Source organism: Gorilla gorilla, chromosome 14, assembly GCF_029281585.2.
Source record: "Gorilla gorilla gorilla isolate KB3781 chromosome 14, NHGRI_mGorGor1-v2.1_pri, whole genome shotgun sequence".
NCBI lineage: Eukaryota > Metazoa > Chordata > Mammalia > Primates > Hominidae > Gorilla > Gorilla gorilla.
The window spans coordinates 60,585,934-60,607,460 of record NC_073238.2 but is presented as its reverse complement, the minus strand read 5'-3'; the positions used below and the strand labels follow the sequence as shown (position 1 = coordinate 60,607,460).

Below are 21,527 nucleotides of genomic sequence, written 5' to 3'. Positions count from 1 at the left end.
TCCTGACCTCAAGTGATCTGCCTGCCTTGGCCTCCTAAAGTGCTGGGATTACAGGCGTGAGCCACTGCGCCTGACCAATCCTGCTTTCTTTTTACTTTTTTTTTTTCTTTCAAAGAGATGAGGTCTCACTGTGTTGCCCAGGCTGGTTTCGAACTTCTGTGCTCAAGCAGTCCTCCTGTTTTGGCCTCCCAAAGTGCTGGGATTACAGGCATGAGCCACCATGCCCAGCCATTTTTTTCTTTTTTAATAGACATGGAGTCTCGCTATGTTGCCCAGGATGGGTCTTGAACTCCTGGGCTCAAGCAGTCCTCCCACAGTGCTAGAATTACAGATGTGAGCCACTGTGCCTGGCCTCTTTTTACTCTTTTTTTGGAGACAGGGTCTGGTTCTGTCGGGCAGGATGGAGTGCAGTGGCGTGATATTGGCTTACTGCAACCTCTGCCTCCTGGGCTTAAAGCCAACCTCCCACCTCAGCCTCCCAAGTAGCTGGGAGTGTAGGCTCATGCCATCACGCCTGGCTAACTTTTCTACTTTTTAAAATGTGACGTTTTACGGTGTCACATTTATGATTTACATTATATTTCTATTGAACAGCACTGCCGTAGAGCTGTAGAGAGAAAGACTGATTGAGAAATAAAGGATGAGGTGTAGTTGGTGCTTTGGGCTTGTGTAAGATCATCCTAGGACAGATTGTAGAGTGACTGTAGCAGACGTCTTGGGAGAGAAACTGAGCCAGTGCTGACGTTAAGGAGCAAATGGAGATAGAGGAGTAAACTAAGCCCACCAAGAAAGAACAGCCAGCGTGGTCAGAAGTGGGCAAGTGAGAGAGTGTGATTGATGTCAGAGGAGGAGGAGTTGGCAGTGTAGTTTGCGTAAACAGGTGAGAAGATTGAAATCTCAAGAACATTGTGGTTATAAAGTGGCATGCTAAGTTTTAAAACTTTAGAGGTGGAATAGTTGAGAGGAAGAAGGAAGTCTGTAGAAAGTAATAAGAATGCGATTCTGCAAGTATTAAGAAAATCTGCCCCTGGGGTAGGGGTGTGAGGATGGAAGAGAAAGTCTTTGGAGTTGAGAAGGTAAGGATGAACAGCTCGTCATCTGTGCAGTTATCAGTGTTATCACAATGGCGATAGAACTTGGGGTGGAAAGCAAGGCTCTGAGTCAGGTAGGAAGTGGAGCAAAACCAAAAAGAATAGTCATAATCACTTTTCCTGGTTTCCTGGTTCCCTGGTTCCCACCTCTAAAGCTGGAAGTGAGAGAATGAGAAGCCTCTGAAAGGAGGGCTTTAAATGATGTGAAGTTCATGGCATAGAAGGAGATGTCAGGGCAGATTGGTGGAGGGACCCATCTTGTGAAGAGACCAGTTATCAGTACCTTCAAAAAGTGCAGCTTTGTTCTGTATGTAGAGCAAGTAAGGGGGAGGTGAGGCCCGTGGAGGACGACGGAGGCAGACGTGCAGGAGGGCTGTGGGAGAAGCCCTGGTCCCGGGGCCTGCTCTGCTCCTCAGGAATGGCAGCCAGAGGGCACTTGGCTTTTGATGGTTTGCCCCGGTGAACTAGTATTAGTTACATAGGAAAGGGAAAAAAATGAGCACAAGCTGACTTCTGGCTTTAAAGTACTTAAACACATTTGTTTGACTAAACTTTTATTTGGGAGAATTCTTTTGGCACTTTATTTTGAAGAAGGGATCCTGCACATACCATATTCCTAAGGAAAACTATAAATATTTCATCTCCTAAATATTCTTTGATGTAATTTGTTTATTCTTTTTCTTTAAGAAACTTAATACAAATTAAATGTTAGTTTAAAGTGAGCTCTTATGGAAGAAATTTAAAAATTATACAAGTTAAATAGGAGTGGTGAGAGAGAGAGAAAAAAAAATTTTACAAGTAGTACTTGTTTTTGGAAAAAAAGCTTACAGAATTGTAAAGTGAAAGTACTGGCCAGGCACGGTGGCTCACACCTGTAATTCCAGCACTTTGGGAGGCCGAGGCGGGCAGATCACCCACGGTCGGGAGTTTGAGACCAGCCTGACTAACATGGCAAAACCCCATCTCTACTAAAAATACAAAAATTAGCTGGGTGTGGTGGCACATGCCTGTAATCCCAGCTACTCGGGAGGCTGAGACACAAGAATTGCTTGACCCCAATAGGCGGAGGTTGCAGTGAGCTGAGTGAGATTGTGCCACTGTACTCCAGCCTGGGCAACAGAGCCAGACTCTGTCTCAGAAAAAAAGAAAAAAAAAAAGCCTGGGTGTGGTGGCTCATGCCTGTAATCCCAGCACTTTGGGAGGCTGAGGTGGGTGGATCACTAGGTTAGGAGATCAAGACCATGCTGACCAACATGGTGAAACCCTGTCTCTACTAAAAGTACAGAAAATTAGCCGGGTGTGGTGGCATGAGCCTGTGGTCCCAGCTACTCAGGAGGCTGAGGCAGAAGAATCACTTGAACCCAGGAGGTGGAGGTTGCAGTGGGCTGAGATCGCGCCGCTGCACTCCAGCCTAGGTGACAGAGCCTAGGTCCATCTCAAAAAAAAAAAAAAAAAAAAGGAAAGAAAGCACTAAGCTTCAACCTTTCTCCCTCATCCCTTTCCCCTCAAATCTGTGCTATATAACCTCCAGGCCTTCTTGTAAGCATATGCTGCTATAACCATTTATAAAAAGGAATTAATGTTTGCTCTGTAGCTTAGTACCAGTGTATCATAGATCTACTTCTATTTTCTTATTATTGAAAACATTCCAAATATACAGAAAAGTTGAAAGAAAGATGAATGATGAACACCCATACCCACAACTTGGATTCAAGACTTAACATTTTATTTTTCATATATATATATATATATATATATATATATACATACACACACACACACACACACATATATATACACACATATATACACATATATGTGTATGTGTGTATTTGTATGTGTTGGGGTGTGTGTGTAAATATATATTTTACGAACCATTTTAAATTATTGACATCATTGACACTTCACCCTTGAGTATTACAGCATCTCCAAAAAATAACGACATCTTTTACTTAACAATAAACCATTATTGCACTAAAAATTTAATGAGTTTGCTAATGTCCTCTAATGCCTAGTCCATCTTTCAATATCACCTGTTGTCTCAAAGTATTATACCAGCTCCACTTTTCATGGTTCATTTGAAATTTGGTCCCTCGACCCAGAAGTGATTGTACTTCCCTTACAGAGGTGTCTTTGCTCAACCATACTGCCCACCTGCTCTTCCTCACAGTTGCCAGAGTCTGCCTTTTCTGACCTTCCCAGTGGTGGGGGGAAGCCCGCTCTGGTCACCTGGGAATTGGGTATACTAACTAGGCCTGTATGTGATTTGACTCAGAGTGTGGAAGACAGTCTGACAGGTGAACCTAATTTGATTAACCCCCTGTTTAGAAGTGCTTTGTTTTCTTGTTACTCCCCCACCTCCACAGGCTCCCACCTGCTTCCTTCCTCATGACTACATAGAGATCTGCTTCCTTTTTTTTTTTTTGAGACAGAGTCTCACTTTGTTGCCCAGGCTGGAGTGCAATGGTGAGATCTTGGCTCACTGTAACCTCCGGCTCCCAGGTTCAAGTGATTTTCCTGCCTCAGCCTCTCGAGTAGCTGGGACTACAGGCACACGCCACCACGCCTGACTAATTTTTGTATTTTTAGTAGAGATGAGGTTTCACCACATTGGTCAGGATGGTCTCGAACTCCTGACCTCATGATCCGCCTGCCTCGGCATCCCAAAGTGCTGGGATTACAGGCGTGAGCCACTGTGCCCGGACGATCTGCCTCCTTTTTAATGGCTGCATTCTATAATGTGATTATGCTTTTCCTATGTTCCATAAAGATTATTGATCACAATTTGGGAAAAGCAACTTGGGTTGAGCATATACATATATATATATGAAGCTGGAATGTATGTATGTCCATATTCATGTGTATTCTCACTTACTGTGTTAAATCTTGCCTGTCACTGATTTAGATTTCTTAGGGTATTCTTGATGAAAACTGAGGTGGGAAAAAATTGGTGCCCTCTAGCTACTGATAGCTAATGAGAATAAGCAGTTTATAGTTGCCATGTAAATTATTGTAAGACAAATATCCACATGTGTGAAATGTGTCTTCTTTTCCACTTGGGTTTTAGGTTCAACAGAATCCCTCAATCCTAGACCACAGACCACAATTTCTCCAGCAGATCTTCATGGAATGTGGTATCCTACGGTTCGAAGAACTCTTGTCTGTCTCTCCAAATTATACAGATGCATAGATGTACGTGTATCTTTACTGTGAATTGCTCGTTCTTTCACTTGAAATATTTTTAAATTTACATTTTAAGATCTTGATAAAGTATTTTGTTGGATATTCTTAAAATCATGATTTTTAGATATGGAAGTAACTTGAGGTCAAGCTAATTTAGGAATTTCTAACCTGAACTTTCTATAGAAACTTATAATTCAGTAATGGGCTTTGGGGAGTCTATGGACACCTCAAAATTGTGGGCAAATTTTGCATGACTGTTTTATGTGTGCATTCCTGAAGAGAAGACCCTGACTGCATTTAGAGCAATGATTAAATACAGCAGTCATGTAATGAATTGTCTAAATGCCACTATTTCTTAAGGATATGGTTCAAAAGGAGTATGCATTTACCCTTACACCGCAGAGATATTTTATATTGTAGGACTGCACAGTTGTTTCATTGGGTCAGTAGAATGTACACTACTCTATATTTAATTTAAAATGCATAATTGCTGGGCTTTGTGCTTATAGATTTTGAAATGCTACCAAAAGTGCCTTTTGCCCAGTTCTGGGACTCTTAAGGACAGGCCCAGATCACCTCTACAGACTTAGATGTCTCAGCCTTTTTGCCCAGCTGATGAGATCTCTTCCAGAGAGAGGTTTGGATATTTGGCATCTCTTCCTCCCCAGGGTGTCCATTAGGTTTATTGAATAATGATATTAGGCTAAGATTCAGCAACTTCCTGCAGTGGAGTCAGGATCCCAAGGAAAATACGCAGGAGGCATATTCCACATAGAACCCATTGTCATCACAGACTCTAGTAAATAAAACCTCTTAGGGTGCTTAACAGGGATTTTAGCTTAATAGTAGGTAGGCCTGAGGAGGTCACTATGCCAGTTTTGTCTTATGCCTTAGGCTGGCTTATTCTTTTTTCACCTAGCTTATATTCAAATCTTAACACTTTTAGCTTACCGATCAAAGGTGGGGAAAGACAATCCAGTGTAAAATACATTAAGGCTGAGCAAGGGAAGGCGAGGGTCTTGGTCTAAGCTGCTCATCTTAAGCTTTCTTAGGCAGGGCTAGTGACCCAGCAGGTGGCAGCTCTAATCTCTCCTTCCTATAGTAATAGCCTTGTGGGAAACCACAGAACGGGGAGAAGCAATGTAAAAAGAGAATAACATCAAGTTGGAGACCAGGGCCCAGGACAGTGGCCTAATAATGAATAGGCTCATATTTATGTAGAATGGAGGCTGGGAGGGAAGCAAGGGGACTGACAGGAGTCCTGGTCCAACCACCATGCCACACCTCTGGGAAGATAGTAATGGCAGAATTAAATTAAGAATCATACTGCCTATACCGTTTGGTAACCTGTTTTTTTTTTTTTTAAACTCCATTATGAATTCCACCGCCTCCTTCAGCATTCTTTGATTTCATAAACAGTATTCTATAATTTAGATTTAGTCCTATTTTATTTGTCAGTCCCCTGTCTTTGAACATATGTTATTTCCAGTTTATGGCTGTTCTAAATAATACTGTAATGAAGAGCCATGTACATGATTTCCTAAAATACAATTCTGTTGTATTTTTAGAAGTGGATTTACTGAGGGTTTGTTTTAAAGTTGGTTTTAGAGATTTAAAAAACAGCCCCACATGAGATCTTGTTGGAGCGAAGGCTCCATGAGGTCAGAACCATGCCTGCCTATATTTCTAGCATCTAGCACAGTGCCTAGCATGCTAATCAATATTTATTGAATGGTCACATGAATGTTTCCAGAGATGACTGCATATTACATATCTATGTGTTGGTCTAGAAAGGTTGCATGGGAATAGGAAACCAGGAAGAATAATACAAGTAGTAAATTAATCCAACCATGAGGGCAAGCAGGCATTGTTATTTGCACTTACAGCCTAGGATATTCCTTTTTTTTTGTTCTGTCAAGTGCCACAGGCTGATTATTCTCTTTTATTCCACCAGAGGGCAGTGTTCCAAGGATTATCACAGGAAGCATTGTCTGCCTGCATTCAGTCCTTACTTGGAGCGTCAGAGTCTATCAGCAAAAACAAGGTTTGATGAAGTGTTAGGTGAAATCCTGTTTCCTGGTAAAATGTTGTGGAATATAGCATTTACTTATAGGCACAGAAGTTTAAAGCTGTTTTGGCAGTAGGATTTGTTTAACATGATTGAATTTTGAGGCTCTTTGAGAGAAACTGTTATTTCATTATAGTGCTAAATAAAGACTGTACTATATAAGAGAGTCCAACTTTGCTGAAGTACCAAAAATGGTACTTAGGTTACACATTCTATAGGGTAAAGGTTTCTTCTTGTAGTCCTAGCCACTGGGGAAATGATACTATTTCCCTGGAATACCAAGAAAGCATTTTCAAGGAAACATCCACAATTTATAATCATCTCTCTCTACGATAATGTTTTAAATAGTTGAATGTTCTTACATGGAGGAAATGAGTCAGTCAATTTTGAGGACAGGTAATTGTGGCTCTGGGTTGTGTGACTAGAAGGAGTCACCATGACTGTATGGCTTACAATTTTGTTTGTTTGTTTTGAGACAGGGTCTTGCTTTGTCTCCCTGGCTGAAGTGCAGTGGTGTGATCATAGCTCACTGCAGCCTCTATCTCCTGAGCTCAATCCATCCTCCTACCTCAGCCTCCCAAGAATCTGGGACTACAGGCATGTACCTTCATGCCCCGGCCAAGTTTTGTATTTTTTGTGGAGACAGGATTTTGTCATGTTGCTCAGGCTGGTCTCAAACTCCTGGGCTCAAGTGATTTGCCCACCTCAGCCTCCCAGAGTGCTGGAATTACAGGTGTGAGCCACTGTGCCCGGCCTTTTTTTTTTTTTTTTTTTTTTTTGAGAGAGAGTCTTACTCTGTCATCTAAGCTGGAGTGCAGTGGTATGATCTCTGTTCACTGCAGCCTCAACCTCCTGAGGTGAAGCAATCCTCCTGCTTCAGCTTCCTGAGCAACAGGACTACAGGCACCTGGCTAAATTTTTTATTTTTTGTAGAGACAGGATCTCACCATGTTGCACAGGCTGGTCTCAAATTCCTGGGCTCAAATGATCCTCTTGACTCAGCCTTCCAAAGTGCTGGGATTACAGGTGTTAGCCACCGCACTTAGTGGTTTACAGTTTTTAATCCAGAAGGGATCTGGGGCTGAAGGCTGCTGGCATGTGCTTCTCCCACAGACCCGGAGATTTTTTTTTTCCCAGGAAGTAGAGCATGTTCAAAAGTGTTGCTTTGCTTAACTCTCCTCTTAAAATACCTGTCACCTATAGGGAAGGAGCTGTGGGAGCTGTTTCTAGCCAAAATTTTCTTCCCACTTGGAGTGTTCAAATCCTATGAACTTTTTTTGATATATGGATTTATAAACGTGACTTTTAAGTTAAAGGCTTTTTTATATATATATAATATATACATATAAATTATATATATAAAAGTGATATATACATTTTATATATATGTATCTCTCCACAGAATAATTTGGGATCTTGTTGCTAGGAAAGCTTTATCTTTGTGACCACTATATTTTTCTCATTCATGAAATGGAGAGGTGAAATGAAATTTTCACATGGGGACTAGAAATAAAGTTATAGACAGGCAGATTTAAGTTTTAACAAGTATTTCCAAGTCTGTGCCCGCACATTTTTGATAATAGGTGAAATTAGAAAACACATGTCTAATGTTAAGGAAATGGTTACATAAGTTGTGGCATGTTTTATATAACAATATTACACAGTCATTGAATTTTTAAAAATGAAACAATAAAATTTAACTTAAATATATTAAGACAACAGATATTTAAGATGCAAATCAGATAATATGGTATGACTATGTAATAAAATGCATTGAAGAAAATATTTAACAGGGAAAGCTTTTAGGTGACTATGGATGATTTTTTCTCTCATTCCCTATACATTTCTTTATTTTCTACAGTGATCCTGTGTTTCTCAGATCTCAGGAGGGAAAAATATGACCTAATTTTAAAAAAAGTTCATAGGCTTATGTCCTCTTGTACCACTGTCCTCTCTCTTTTTTTTTTTTGAGACAGGGTCTCACTCTGTCACCCAGGCTGGAGTGCAGTGGCGCTATCTCAGCTCACTGCAACCTCCACCTCCTGGGTTGAAGCCATTCTTGTGCCTTAGCCACCCAAGTAGCTGGGATTACAGGTGTGTGCCACCACGCCCAGCTAATTTTTGCATTTGTAGTAGAGGCAGGGTTTCACCGTGTTGGCCAGGCTGGTCTTGAATGCCTGACCTCAAGTGATCCACCCGCCTTGGCCTCCCAAAATGTTGGGATTACAGGCGTGAGCCACTGCACCTGGCCATGTCCTTTCTTTTAAGGGAGGCATGAAAAGCGTTTTGATAGTTCGGTCTTTTGCCCTCCTTATCTGTAGGCCATCCTCTTTTATCTAATTCCGTTTCCTACATATTATAAGAGGTTTAAATATGTATGGGGAAGCTCTCAATTTGATAGACACTAGCTTGTTATTTTCATGGTTGAGCTTGTGTACTTTTTGTTTGTTTGTTTGAGATGGAGTCTCCCTCTGTCGCCCAGGCTGGAGTGCAGTGGCGTGATCTTGGCTCACTGCAAGCTCCGCCTCCCAGGTTCACGCCATTCTCCTGCCTCAGCCTCCCTAATAGCTGGGACTACAGGCGCCCACCACCATGCCCGGCTAATTTTTGTATTTTTAGTAGAGACGGGGTTTCACCATGTTAGCCAGGATGGTTTCTCTATCTCCTTACCTCGTGATCCGACTGTCTCGGCCTCCCAAAGTGCTGGGATCACAGGCGTGAGCCACCGCGCCTGGCCAAGCTTGTGTACTTTTATCTTAAAAAGTGATCAGTGAAAATGGATTAATGTCTTAAACAGTTTTTTAAGGCAAGAAATTGTTCTTACATACTTAAACTGAGCACCTGTCAACAAATTAACATGATACTATTTGCTGGATTACAATAGCTTTAGTGAAGTAATAAAATCTATATGATACTATTTTTGGCATCAGAGTTGTTAGGTCTTTTAAAAATAGAGCAAGTATTTAAAATGTGTAGCATTTCCCACTTACCTGGTGCTCTGTGTTCCCGTATGCAGAGTGAGTTTCCATGACATAAATCACTGATTATGTTTATTAAAATCAGTGGAGAGAGTAAGCGAGACTGGGAAGGAATCTTCATTTAATAACTCCTTTAAAATTTATATTGCTTACTGAAAGATAACTTTATCTTTTCCTAAGGTAATATAAAAGTTTCATTAGCAATATTTTCAAAATAAGATTCTGCCTTGAGTAACAGCAAGAAGGAGCAAATACAGCCTTGCTCTTATTAATATACAAACTCTTTTCTGAAATGAGAGCTATGATTATTCAGTATTTGAGGATTGGGTCAGAGGTTTGAGAACTGAGCTTGAATCACAAGACTCTTGTGGATGGGTCCTGAGAGGGCAGAAGGACATGCTGGACCTTCAGGGATGTGGGTAGTCAGAGCTCTGTTGGTGGCAGGGGGATCCAAAATGGCAACCTCAAATCATTTTACATTTGTATAAATATAAGTATGTCTGATGTTCTAGATATTGAAACCACTTTGACCAAATAGTGAAAGCCATGTTCCTGAGGAGAAACTAGAATGCCAGGCCAGGTCAGGATCCTGCTTGTTCTTTGAGCCTTTCTTTACCTCCTCTGCTCTGGGCCACTGTTAGGCTGCATCATCTCTTCTACCTCTGCACCAGGTGAAAGTAGATTGGACTTCTCTTTGTAAATGTGTTGCTTTACAGCCTTGTGTCTGACTTTCTTGGATTTTTAAAGTAGAGCAAGTGACAGTGCAAATAAGAGTTTGAAGCAAGATTTTTTAACTTAATTCTAGCATGGGGAGAGTTCATTGCACAACTAAAGAGAATTGACACCATAGGCTGTAAACCTAGGTAGATTAATGTTGATTAATAATGTATGCTGTATATGCTTTTATTTTGATTTAATATGTGATCATATCCATTTTTCTGTCTTATAATTTAGACTCAGATTGATGGACAACTTTTCTTAATTAAGCACCTTTTGATACTTCGTGAACAAATTGCTCCATTTCACACTGAATTCACCATTAAGGAAATTTCCCTGGACCTCAAGAAAACTAGAGGTACTTTGCTGTCCTGGCTGGCACACTTGGGTGTGTTTGATCTGTCCAGATGTGTCAGCACAGGTTTTAGGTTTATTTTATGTTCATCTGCAATTTTTTGCATGCTTTGCTTGCTAAATATGTTATTTGTTCATACTAAGCTGAGCTGTCACCATGCTAATGACTTCTAACTTGCTGTATTTTCTTTATGAAGGGAACTGTATCTGGACATTTCAGTTTGTAATATTAGACTCATTTAGACTCTGCCACATATTCCTACAACCAGTTAAAAAGTGAAAAATCTGTATAATAACTGCTTCCTAAGTAAGTAATGTCAACTAGTTGGGATGATTTTAAGCACTGAGTTGAGTTTGTCAGTTTAGGAAAATTCAGGAAGCCAGCTGGGTAAAATGAGAAGAGTACTTATCTAAGAATTTGAAAGCACTGGGTGTTCTTCCTGTCCCATCATTTCCTGGCCTTTGTGTGATCTTGGGTGGGTGTTTTAGCTTCTCCATGCCACCTTCCTTTTATGTAAAATGAGCATAATGAACTTGTCATGATACCTTCACGAGGTTATCAAGATCATTAAGACCGAAAAGGAATGAAAATATATGTTAACATCTTCATAAATTTCAGGTGCTTAAATAAACTTCAGTGGTATTAAATCAGTAATCATGTAAGATAGGGTCTTTGAGTTGGTAATAGACATTGAATCATCTTAAGAAAGATGATTCATCCATCCTAATGATTTGTCTCTGAATTAGTAAGAGATGATTTCTAAAAGATCAGAGTAGTTAATTTTTAAGATAATTGATCTTAAGCTGTTAAGGATATACCATACACATCCCTCATGTCCCTTAATTACTTACAAATTTATGTAAACTTTATCTTAAACATTTCTAAGAGATTTATGCTCTGATGCCTTAAGCCATTCATTTATGTGATCAGTTAACTTCTCTCTAATGTTTTGGGGCAATTAAAAAAACGGTCACTCAAATTATTTTCTATGTGTTACAGTTTAGAGGAACCCCAAATATAGGATGTTCAAGGATAGCAGGTTTTTAGTTCCCCAATTCCTGTGCCTATCTGATAGTGGATTTGATTTAACTCACCTGAGAGCCAGTGTAACCTCATGATGATTCCTCTTAAAACAGTTTGCTCTATTTCGTTCCCTAGTGCTCTCTCTTGTCCACCACGGAGAATATGTTTTGGTTCTGTAAAGCATGTGTGTTATGTACTTTGTGATTTTAAAATTTTTAAATTTTTTTTGTTTTTTTCTCTAATCTTGGAAGTGGCACACCATGTGTTTTTGTTTTTGTTTGGTTTTTAAATAGGAGCCAGATATCCTGGCTTTTGCCTTTACAGAACACATAGTTTTTTAAAAGCTTATTCTCATCAGAGGCTTCCATCTCCCACCCATTCTGGTTGATTTCATTCATTCCTTTCAGTGTGAGATGTGGGAATCATGCTCTTACACCTCGAAGAATTCCCAGCTTCTGACAGTTCTTATTTTAAGTGATGGGATAGAGCAGGGTTGATTAGTAAATCAGCTGTGTAGATCAACTGAGGTGAGAGAAAGTGAAATATCTTGAGATTGTGGCAAAATTTGGTTGAAAGTGTGTTTTCCTCCAAATATTACAAAGCCTGTGTAACTCTACCATATGATGATTTGATTCTGTGCAGACAGAATCTTTGAGGGATCTTATAGAAAAGACAGCAGACACAACTATTTACTAAAGCTTTACTCTGAATACTGAACTGATAGAGAGAGGGTCTTCTTCATTACTACCAGGGTCAAGGCAGTAAGTATTATGGTAGTGTGTGCTTGCCAAACCAGGGTTACAAGCATTTCATGCTTTGCTTTATCTAGTCTGGCAAAGCAAAGAGATGTTTTTTTCTTACTCACTTAATAATACTTGCTATCTTTACTTTTACGCCTCTAACCTCTCAAGACTAACATTATATCGTATTGCATTTGAACATCAATGAGACCTCAGCTAATACTTCACATAGATTCTAGTTAGTCTGGAGGTTAAGGGGTAAATACGTCCTTTTGGTGTTTTCTTCTTGGCTGACACATTAGTTTGTTACTCTGCTTCAAATGAATAAATTTCTGTGCCAGCCAAGATTTTAACAAAGAAGCTGGGTAAGTATATGAGTATTTTTTAAAAACCTATTTAATATCCTAAAAGTAAAGCAGTGAAATTTTAAGGTGCCGATTACCATTTATCATTTTTCTTTTTTTTTGGTAAGTGAATAATTGAGATTAATAGTCATTTTGCAATTTGAACTTCTAGAAAATAACTCTGTGAGTACTGTAGCCATCACTGGTGCTCATCTCACTCTCAGCCTTTCATGGAGGTGAGTTGCTGAAGGTGAATTGGCTTTTTGCCTTGTGGTGGTAGAGAACTGGTGTATGTTACTCATGGCTTTGCTGTTGAAACTTTACATGTTCACTGGATGAGTAATTTTGTTTCACAGATGCAGCATTTAAAATCCTGAACCCTATGACTGTTCCAAGATTTTTTAGGCTGAATAGCAACAATGCCTTGATAGAGTTCTTGTTGGAGGTGAGAAGGAGTCTGTTTCATTGGTGGTGGGAGATAAACGACATTCTTTACATGTCTGGTGATTTCTAGGCACATAAAAACAGGAGGAAATTGTTATCTTCTTTTTAAGGGTACTCCTGAGATAAGAGAACATTATCTTGACTCTAAAAAAGACGTAGACCGTCATCTGAAATCGGCCTGTGAGCAGTTTATTCAGCAGCAGACCAAGCTGTTTGTAGAACAGCTGGAGGAGTTCATGACAAAGGTATAGACCTTGGTGCCTATTTGGTAAAGTCATTTTGCATTCTTCCTTAGATTTCCTTTTGAATTACTCTCTTGTGTAAACTCTGGCAGAAGGAGATATTAAGCCCAAGTCTTAATGATTCTGTCTAGGAAATCACTGTGTTTCCTATTATGGAAGCTTTCTGGTTTATGGACTTTTAGATATGCTTGCACAGTTTTTGTTTTTAAGAGGAAGAGTTGAAATATTGCAAAGCTAGTTATAGCTGACCCCTGGTTAGCTGTGTTCTGTTTATCCGCCTTGTAGGTTATCTGCATGTGGGCTGGGACTCTCACTTTCTCCTGGACCTGCATGGCAGCAACCACAGTCCTGGGAATCAGGGTTTCCTATTCTTAAAATGGGTGATTTGTTTTCCTCTTTGTTTTACATGCCATTTTTCTCTTCCATTTTGCATGGATAATTGAGAACTGAAGACTTTTATAACATAGCATTGTTAACTGTCAGATATATGGATTTAATGTACAGTCAGTCCTCCTTCACATCGGTGGTCTCTTCCTGGAAACTGTGACTTTAAGTGAAACAACATAAAATGAAACCAATTTTTTTTTTCCTCATCAACAGTATAATGAAACAATGTTGAACCGTTGAAGGAACGACTTTATTTGAGGACATGCTGTGCGTCATTTCACTTAAAGTCACAGTTTTCAGGAACCTATTGCTGATATTAAGTGAGGACTGACTGTATGTGTGGATAGTATATTCTCTCTGTCTCTCTGTCTTCTAAGCTAAAATCCATTAACTGGCAAATGCCAGCAAAGAGAAAAGCAGATCATGGCTATTTTGACATTCTTGTTTCAACCTAATCATTTAAAAAAAATCTAAGTGTCATTACTAAGGACTTAAAGATATTTAAGAAGTCTTGAAATTAGGCTGGGTGTGTTGGCTCACACCTATAATCCCAGCACTTTGGGAGGCTGAAACAGGAGGATCGCTCGAGCCCCCAGAGTTTGACACTGGTTAACAGTCCTGGGTAACATAGTGAGACCTAGTCGCTACAAAAAATGAACAAAATTAGCCATGTGTAGTGGTGTGTGCCTATGGTCCCAGGTACTTGGGAGGCTGAGGTGGGAAGATTGCTTGAGCTGGGAAGTCGAGGGTGCAGTGAGTCAAGATCATCCTACTGCAGTCCAGCCTGGGTGACAGAGTGAGACTGTCTCAAAAAAAAAAATAAATAAATAAAATAAAAGAAAGAAAGAAAGAAAGAAAAATTCTTGAAATTTTTATTTATTAAGCCGCTACTGTTAACCCTAGACTTGTATCAGAGGACATCATAAAAAGAATAAAAATATGATGGCTCTTATTTTCAAATTTGACTAGTCTTAACTGGACAGACAGGATATATGTATGAAATAACAAGGAGACAGCTATGCAATTGTTCATTAGAAACTTCTTGTTGGGTCCATCAACACTAATATGCCTGAAGCCTGTGGTAAAGACAGAAAATACGAGTTTTAAAAAATAATTAAAAAGGCCAAAAATGCATAGAATTGTTAAAGTACTCTTTTGTTTATCACTGGCATATATTGCTTGTTAAGTGGATTTTATTCCAAGTATTTGCAATGTGTGCATATGCATTTTTTTTCCCACCACAAAAGCCATAAAAAAGGAGGGGGATAGAAATGCTTTCTCCTAGGTTTTGATTTTTTAAAAAAGGTTTGAGTATTGGTACTTTGTAATTTACAGATAACTTACAGTTTTTACTGAAACTACCCTTGTGAAAAACAAGCTGGTAGATTGTAGTGTATATTTCTGGGAGAACATCCACAGTAGTACTGGTGGGAAGTATTATAGATGAATATTGTACAATAACAGAACAGCAGAATGAATCTTCTGAAATAAGCAAGTTGATTATAATGAAATCCAGGATTAAAGGGTTGTTCTAGAACAGCACAGTTTTTCTAGAAATCAAGAGAATAAAAATTCACACGTGCCCATAGTCTTAGCTACTCTGGGTGTCTGAGGTGGGAGGATGGCTGAGTCCAGTAGTTCGAGACCAGCTTGGGCAACATAGCAAGACTCTGTCTCAAAACATTTTTTTTTTGAAAAAGGAAATAGAGGTTTATGTAGAAAATATTCCAAGTCTGAATTATGTAATGGTTCTCCATGGACATGCTACATGCGTATAGCAGGGATCCCTGAACAAATGTTTATGGACCTGTTTTTATATTCCCTTTGTAATGGGATTGGGAAGGGAAAGGCCTTGCCTCTCATCCCCATTAGAAGCCAGTCTCACCCTATGTGATCAGTCTCTGCTGCCCTTGCTCAGACCACTTGTAGTTGCCTCCCTTTTCCTCTGTCAACCCTGGGCCCTCACTGCTGCTCACTGAGTTTCTACTGAGTGGACACTGCAGCCTGGAGGACTGAGCTTCCCTTTTATGGTGTCATATTCCAGATTCAGTTCCCTTTCATCCTGTGGCATAGAGTGAGTCAGAGACAAAGATACATATGTGCGCACACACACACACACACGCAACCATTTCAGACACTGCATCTTAAAATTTGTGGACCAAAGATTTTTCACTTTTTACCTAGTGACTGTTACTAGCATTCTGAATAGCAGAGAAACACGAAGATTTTATAGAAAACTTTAAAATGATTTTCTTTAAAGGTAAACCTCAGCATTAATTACCTGCAAGTGCAGAATCTCATGCCTCTTTTATTTAGTTAGCTTTTTTTTTTTTTTTTTTTGAGACAGTCTTGCTCTGTTACCCAGGCTGGAGTGCAGTGGCACGATCTCGGCTCACTGCAACCTCTGCCTCCCGGGTTCAAGCAGTTCTTTTGCCTCTGCCTCCTGAGTAGCTGAGATTACAGGTGTGTGCCACCATGCCTGGCTAATATTTTTTGTAGAGACGGGGTTTCACCATGTTGACCAGGCTGGTCTCAAACTCTTGGCCTCAAGGGATCTGCCCTCCTCGGCCACCCAAAGTGCTGAGATTACAGGCAGGAGCCACTGTGCCTGGCCTTAGTTAGCATTTTATAATGCTTGTCCCTTGATAAACGGTTGCAGGAAAATCAACACCCATAGGTACAGATGGGAAACAGTCTTTCATCTCATTTGGATGTGTGTTTGTAGGTCTCGGTATTTATCATTTGGGAGTAAGGCTCATCAACAAAATGTCCTCAGCTTGTTTCTAAGTTTGGACTGATTTTTAACAATATAGATGTATTACCGTGTAGAGAATATTTTTAGATTGTCAGAAGACTGGTTTTTGAGCTTAAAGAGTTGAGGTCTGATTTGGATCCCTTTCATCTACTGTAAATTGGCCTTGTTGTTTATGTAGCTTCTTCCTCTGTGCTCCTTGTTGAGATACTTTGTATGCATTAATTCTTACTACATCCCTGGAACCTGGAGTAAGAGAAGCATCTTTATTTGACAGGTTGAGAAATGGGTTGAGTATTCATGAGATAAACATTTCTACAACATCTTCACCTGTCTGGTTTCTGTTTAATACCTGATTTTTGGTATAATTATTGATCTTTCCTGAGAAAAAATAAAATAAGTACTAGAAGAGCGTATATGCTCTGTTGCCTCATTTCCTCCCCCTGGAAAAATAACCTCTAAGTATTTGGCCTGAGGGAATGTAATACTATTCTAAGGCTTAGGAGTAGAGGCTCATATGAAAACATTTGGCTTAGATTATTTTCTACCAAACTTCAAAAACCGTTGATACTTTTTTTATCGTTCTAGAATTCCATTGTACTAAATGTTGCTTGAAACAAACTCTTAAGTAGGACTTGGGATGGTAGTGGTTATAGTAGAAAGCAAGAACTTTGTGTCAAGGCAGCTGAGCCCTAGATCCTGCAACTGCGTCTGCCACCTTCTGACTGAAGTTAAGGTTATCAGGAGACAAAACAAGATCATATGTGTATCTGTAAAGTGCTTGCTGCAGAAATGTTATTTTGTAGTACAGTTTGACAAATTTGAGGTGAAGATTTTGCTTTAGCACAAAGTCTAAATTAAGGCATTTTAAAGGAAGTATAATTCCAGGTTTGTAGCTAAGCTTAAAAGTGTTTTTTTTTTTTCTGATGGGACCAATTTATGCTAAAAACTCAGACTTATATATAGAAAATACTCATTTTCTTTCAAGCAATTTGATTATTACGAGTTTATTCTTAATATTCCCTCTGAAGTGTTGTTAATTTCTTCAGTAACACTATAAACTTAAATTTTTTTTCTTGATCTAGTGCATGTAATGGAGTTTGATCTGTAAGTTTAATTCCTGCTCTCAAGGAGGTATAACCTAAAGGGAAATTAAGATAGAAAAACAGGTAAACATGAAACTGTATACAGCATTGTTATTGTGAGATGATGGGTCTTTGTTCATTGTGTAGGAATTTTTAAAAAGATGGGGCTTCACTTGACTAGCCTTAAAATGAGGCTGATTGGGGAAAACTTTTGAAGCAAATGCTCTTTGAGGTTTGACTTAAAGATAAGTAAACTATCTGGATAGTAAATAGAGATTAATATACTAGTTTATATTTGTTTTTAACGTAAAAATACTTGTGCAAAACCTAAATCTATGTTATGAAATTGGTTAAATTCTGGAGCAATCAGTGCAACAGTAGGCAGCCATCACTATTAAAACAAAACTGTTGGATGTGGGAAAATGACCAGAATGTAGATTTAGTGGGAAAAAAAGTTCACAGAACACTGTTCCCAGATTTGTAAATGTATACACATTAGTATATTTATATTTTTACAACGGAAAATATTTTGGATAACATACACTAAAATGTGAATGTATTTTTCTTTTAGCAGTGTCTAGTATCTATAATATATATGATTCATTTTTTAAAGTGCATCTCAAAAAATAAAGATATGAAGAGGGATGGAGTGAGAGGAGGAAAGAGGTGATTTTATAAGGTAGGCAGTATGAGCAAAGGCCTAGAGTGGTCCAGGAGGAGAAATAGAAACTAGAAATAAAGGGGAGGCTGAAGAGATCCAAGTCAACATTATACCCTGTGTCTGCCTAAATGTTTGTATGGCTTTTTGTCTGAGAAATCTAGAGCTGGTGCTCAGGTTTTTCTAATGAGACTTTCCCGTGAGGCCAAAGCCGTGGACTGCACCTTTGGCACATGTCTGTCTATTTTAAAACACGTTTTATGCAGTTTCTCTCTCTTACCCTCCCCAGCTACCCCATAGCTCCACCACAGCTTACTGTCTTAGAAACAGTCTTGTTCAAGCAGCTAAGTGCCCTTTTTTGGATCCGCTTCTCTATACTGCTGCTAAGGAATGAAAAGAGATGACTAGAAGATGGTCATTCAGGTCTATCTTTAGCACTGATTGGTCAGTCATATGTGACTTTTTGATGGTATTTGAAAATCTTATTTGTTTGTTTTAATGACATTCTCTCTGCCTGTGATATAAGAAAAATGATCCTCCATATGTAAAGGAGATTTTATCCAGCTAGGGTGACATTTTTCTAATTACATACAAAAATAATTTAATATTGATGTAACAGTCCCCTTAAGAGACACCTGTTTTGTGTTGACATTTCTCTAGGGCTTCATTTTTGTCTTCCTAGTGGGAAGTATTTCAGATAGAATGCCTCAGGACTTAGGTATGATTTTTAGCAAGATAACCATATGCCTTGAAATCACAAAAGAAGTTTTACTAAAAACGTTGATTACTTGTAAAGGATTATGGATAATGCATTTTTTTTAGGGCTGTACATTTGATTATCATTGTGTTTTAATAGGTTTAAATGCTGTTATGTATCCCTTGAGAGCAGTACCACCCTTGAGAGCAGTACCAGTTTAATTTGTCATTGATGAAATGAAACTTTTTTTCTTTTTGTCTCCTCTATTAGGTTTCAGCGTTAAAAACAATGGCCAGTCAGGGAGGCCCCAAGTATACTCTCTCACAGCAGCCTTGGGCACAACCAGGTATTCTGATTTGACCATTTTGGATTTCTTTTTTAGGATGTTATTAGTTTGCATTTATATAGTCCTTACTGTGACAGCTTGGAGTTGGTTTCCTATTCACTCTGGGGTGCTGCAATCTGAGTTAATGCAGGATTCACTTTGGAGCTGACAGGTCTTAATTGGTTAGCACTACTTGCATTTCAGCAAGCATTCCAAGGAAGGAAGAATTTTTTTTTTTTTTTAAATCACCCAGTTAAAAATAAAATATGGCTAAGATGGAAACCCTTTGAGTCTGTTGATTTCTGTACACCCACTATTCATTGTGTTCAAGCTTTGATGAAAATACTGTGGTTGATAGGAAGAAATTATGGTGAGTGTACCCACTTTCAAGTGTATGAAGAAATGTTGGGCCACTATTTTGTTCCACATTTTGTCCAAGTTATCCTCTGTTGACATTTTAGAGTATTGGGAAAAAAAATTGTAAAAATTGAGGCGTCAGTTGGGAGTTGGCAGGCAATACTATTGTCTGATTGGCAGATGTATTTGAGATGTTCCCAGTCTTACTCTTTCTTAAGTGTAAATTTTTTTTTTTTTTTGGTCTTTAGCGTTAGACATTTAAAATCATGACTAACTTTGTGAGTTATTTTTGGTACATCTTGCGGCATTTTAAATTGCCATTAAACCAGAATAAATCATTTTGTTAAATTGATATTTCTGGCCATTCTCTAGCCAGTATTGTGATAGAGAGCCTTTGAAACTAAAATGGGCAAAATGATGAAAGAATGAGTGTTTTAATTATGGGTAAGCTGTGTCCAAGTTGGAGGGCAGCTTTCCACTCAGTGAGAGAGATCCAAAAAATGATTCTGGCTTTGCATCCATGAAAAATTGGCATGCACAGTCACCTAATCTGGAATCAACTTTTTAATATGATTGGTTTTCCATATTGAAAGAGCATTATATCTGTTAGGTATTCATTTTCTTTGGGAAAAAGGATTGAAGCTATTCATAGCCTCCAAAATTTTCATTTTTTTTTTTTTTTGAGATGGAGTCTTGCTCTGTTGCCCAGGCTGGAGTGCAGTGGCGTGATCTCGGCTCACTGCAACCACCTCCTGGATTTAACCAATTCTCCTGCCTCAGCCTCCCAAGTAGCTGGGATTACAGGTGCCTGCTACCACGCCCAGCTAATTTTTGTATTTTTAGTAGAGACGGGGTTTTACCATGTTGGCCAGGCTGGTCTCAAACTCCTGACCTCAGGCGATCTGCCCACCTCGACCTCCCAAAATGCTGGGATTACAGGCCTGAGCCACCACGCCTGGCCTCAAAATTTTTAATTATGAATGCCTTAGGTTAACTTGAAGTTGAACTGAGAAATTAGAAGAGTAGCTATGTATCACTTAGGAAGATTTGTAAATGTAGAGAATGTCAGTTGTCTTTGAAAGGAAGATAGGATTTTATTTCAAAGGTTCCTCAGGTGAACTTTGATGATGTCAATATAGGTTTGAGTTCATTTGTTTGACTGCAAATAAACTTTGTGACATACTTTAGGTGTTTCGTTTACCATGATGCAGACAAGGAACGTTCTATTGTCTTTATTATTTTAAACGTTCGTGTTGTGTGTGAAATAGAAATCTTTGACATCTTACTACAAAAGCACACTTAATACAGTAGTACATTCTGTCAGAAGACAGAAAATCAGGTCCTTTTACCGACAATACTGGAAATTCTAATCATAGTCTGGCATAGTATTAACCACCTCTTCTGATTCCTCACAGTCAAGAGGCAGACTTATCAGTTCACAACTCAGCATACTTCTTGAAGGAATTCTGATGATTTGGGGATTAATTGGAGCCTTTGACTCAAGGTTCCAATTGCTTTTATAGGGCTTAGTTAGAAATAGGAGCTGATTTTTATTTTGAACATTTATGTAAATGAAACTCTTGGGTATGATAAATCTTTCTTAAGATTTAAAGGTAGAAACCAGTACAGCTAAGCCCAGTGTCTTGATGCATAATTAACGTATTGCTCTTTCCCCTTTGGAAAGATCCTCTCTCTCAAAATGGGGACTGTCATTTTCTCAAGTGGAAACCTAATAGGATTCAAAGTGTTAGATGTATTGTGCTCTTAAGCATTACTAGAATTTAGAATTGTCATAGTAAAGCAGGAGTAGATAAAAGGAAACTGGCAGGAGTAGACAAAAGGACAGATTGAAGTAGGACTTGCTGCTTTGTCATTTAACCCAGTTCCTTCTTTCTTAGTGAGGAGATCTTAGTGAATATAGCAGTGACAGTTCAGTTTATCTTGTAGTTGTATCTTCTATCCCATTTAGGCATAGCAGAGGTATGGAGTTGGTTTTTGTGCATCTGTAGTACTTGAGGCCCACACTTGAATGCCAAAGAGAGATTTATGGCCCCTTGGGGTGGGAGCATTGAGGACAATCT

The 21,527-nt window shown here is 39.0% G+C and overlaps 1 protein-coding gene across 3 annotated transcripts in view; it reads left to right on the top strand.

Annotated features, from left to right (window-relative positions):
* COG3 (component of oligomeric golgi complex 3) overlaps positions 1-21,527 on the top strand; it is a 69,487-nt gene that overhangs the window by 38,863 nt on the left and 9,097 nt on the right. For all 3 annotated transcript variants that reach the window (XM_019039874.3, XM_055359618.2, XM_055359619.2), the window contains exons 15-20: positions 4,159-4,283; positions 6,229-6,318; positions 10,275-10,395; positions 12,856-12,944; positions 13,054-13,188; positions 19,035-19,110. In XM_019039874.3, the coding sequence (XP_018895419.2) occupies positions 4,159-4,283; positions 6,229-6,318; positions 10,275-10,395; positions 12,856-12,944; positions 13,054-13,188; positions 19,035-19,110 (636 nt within the window). The remainder of the gene's footprint in view (positions 1-4,158; positions 4,284-6,228; positions 6,319-10,274; positions 10,396-12,855; positions 12,945-13,053; positions 13,189-19,034; positions 19,111-21,527) is intronic.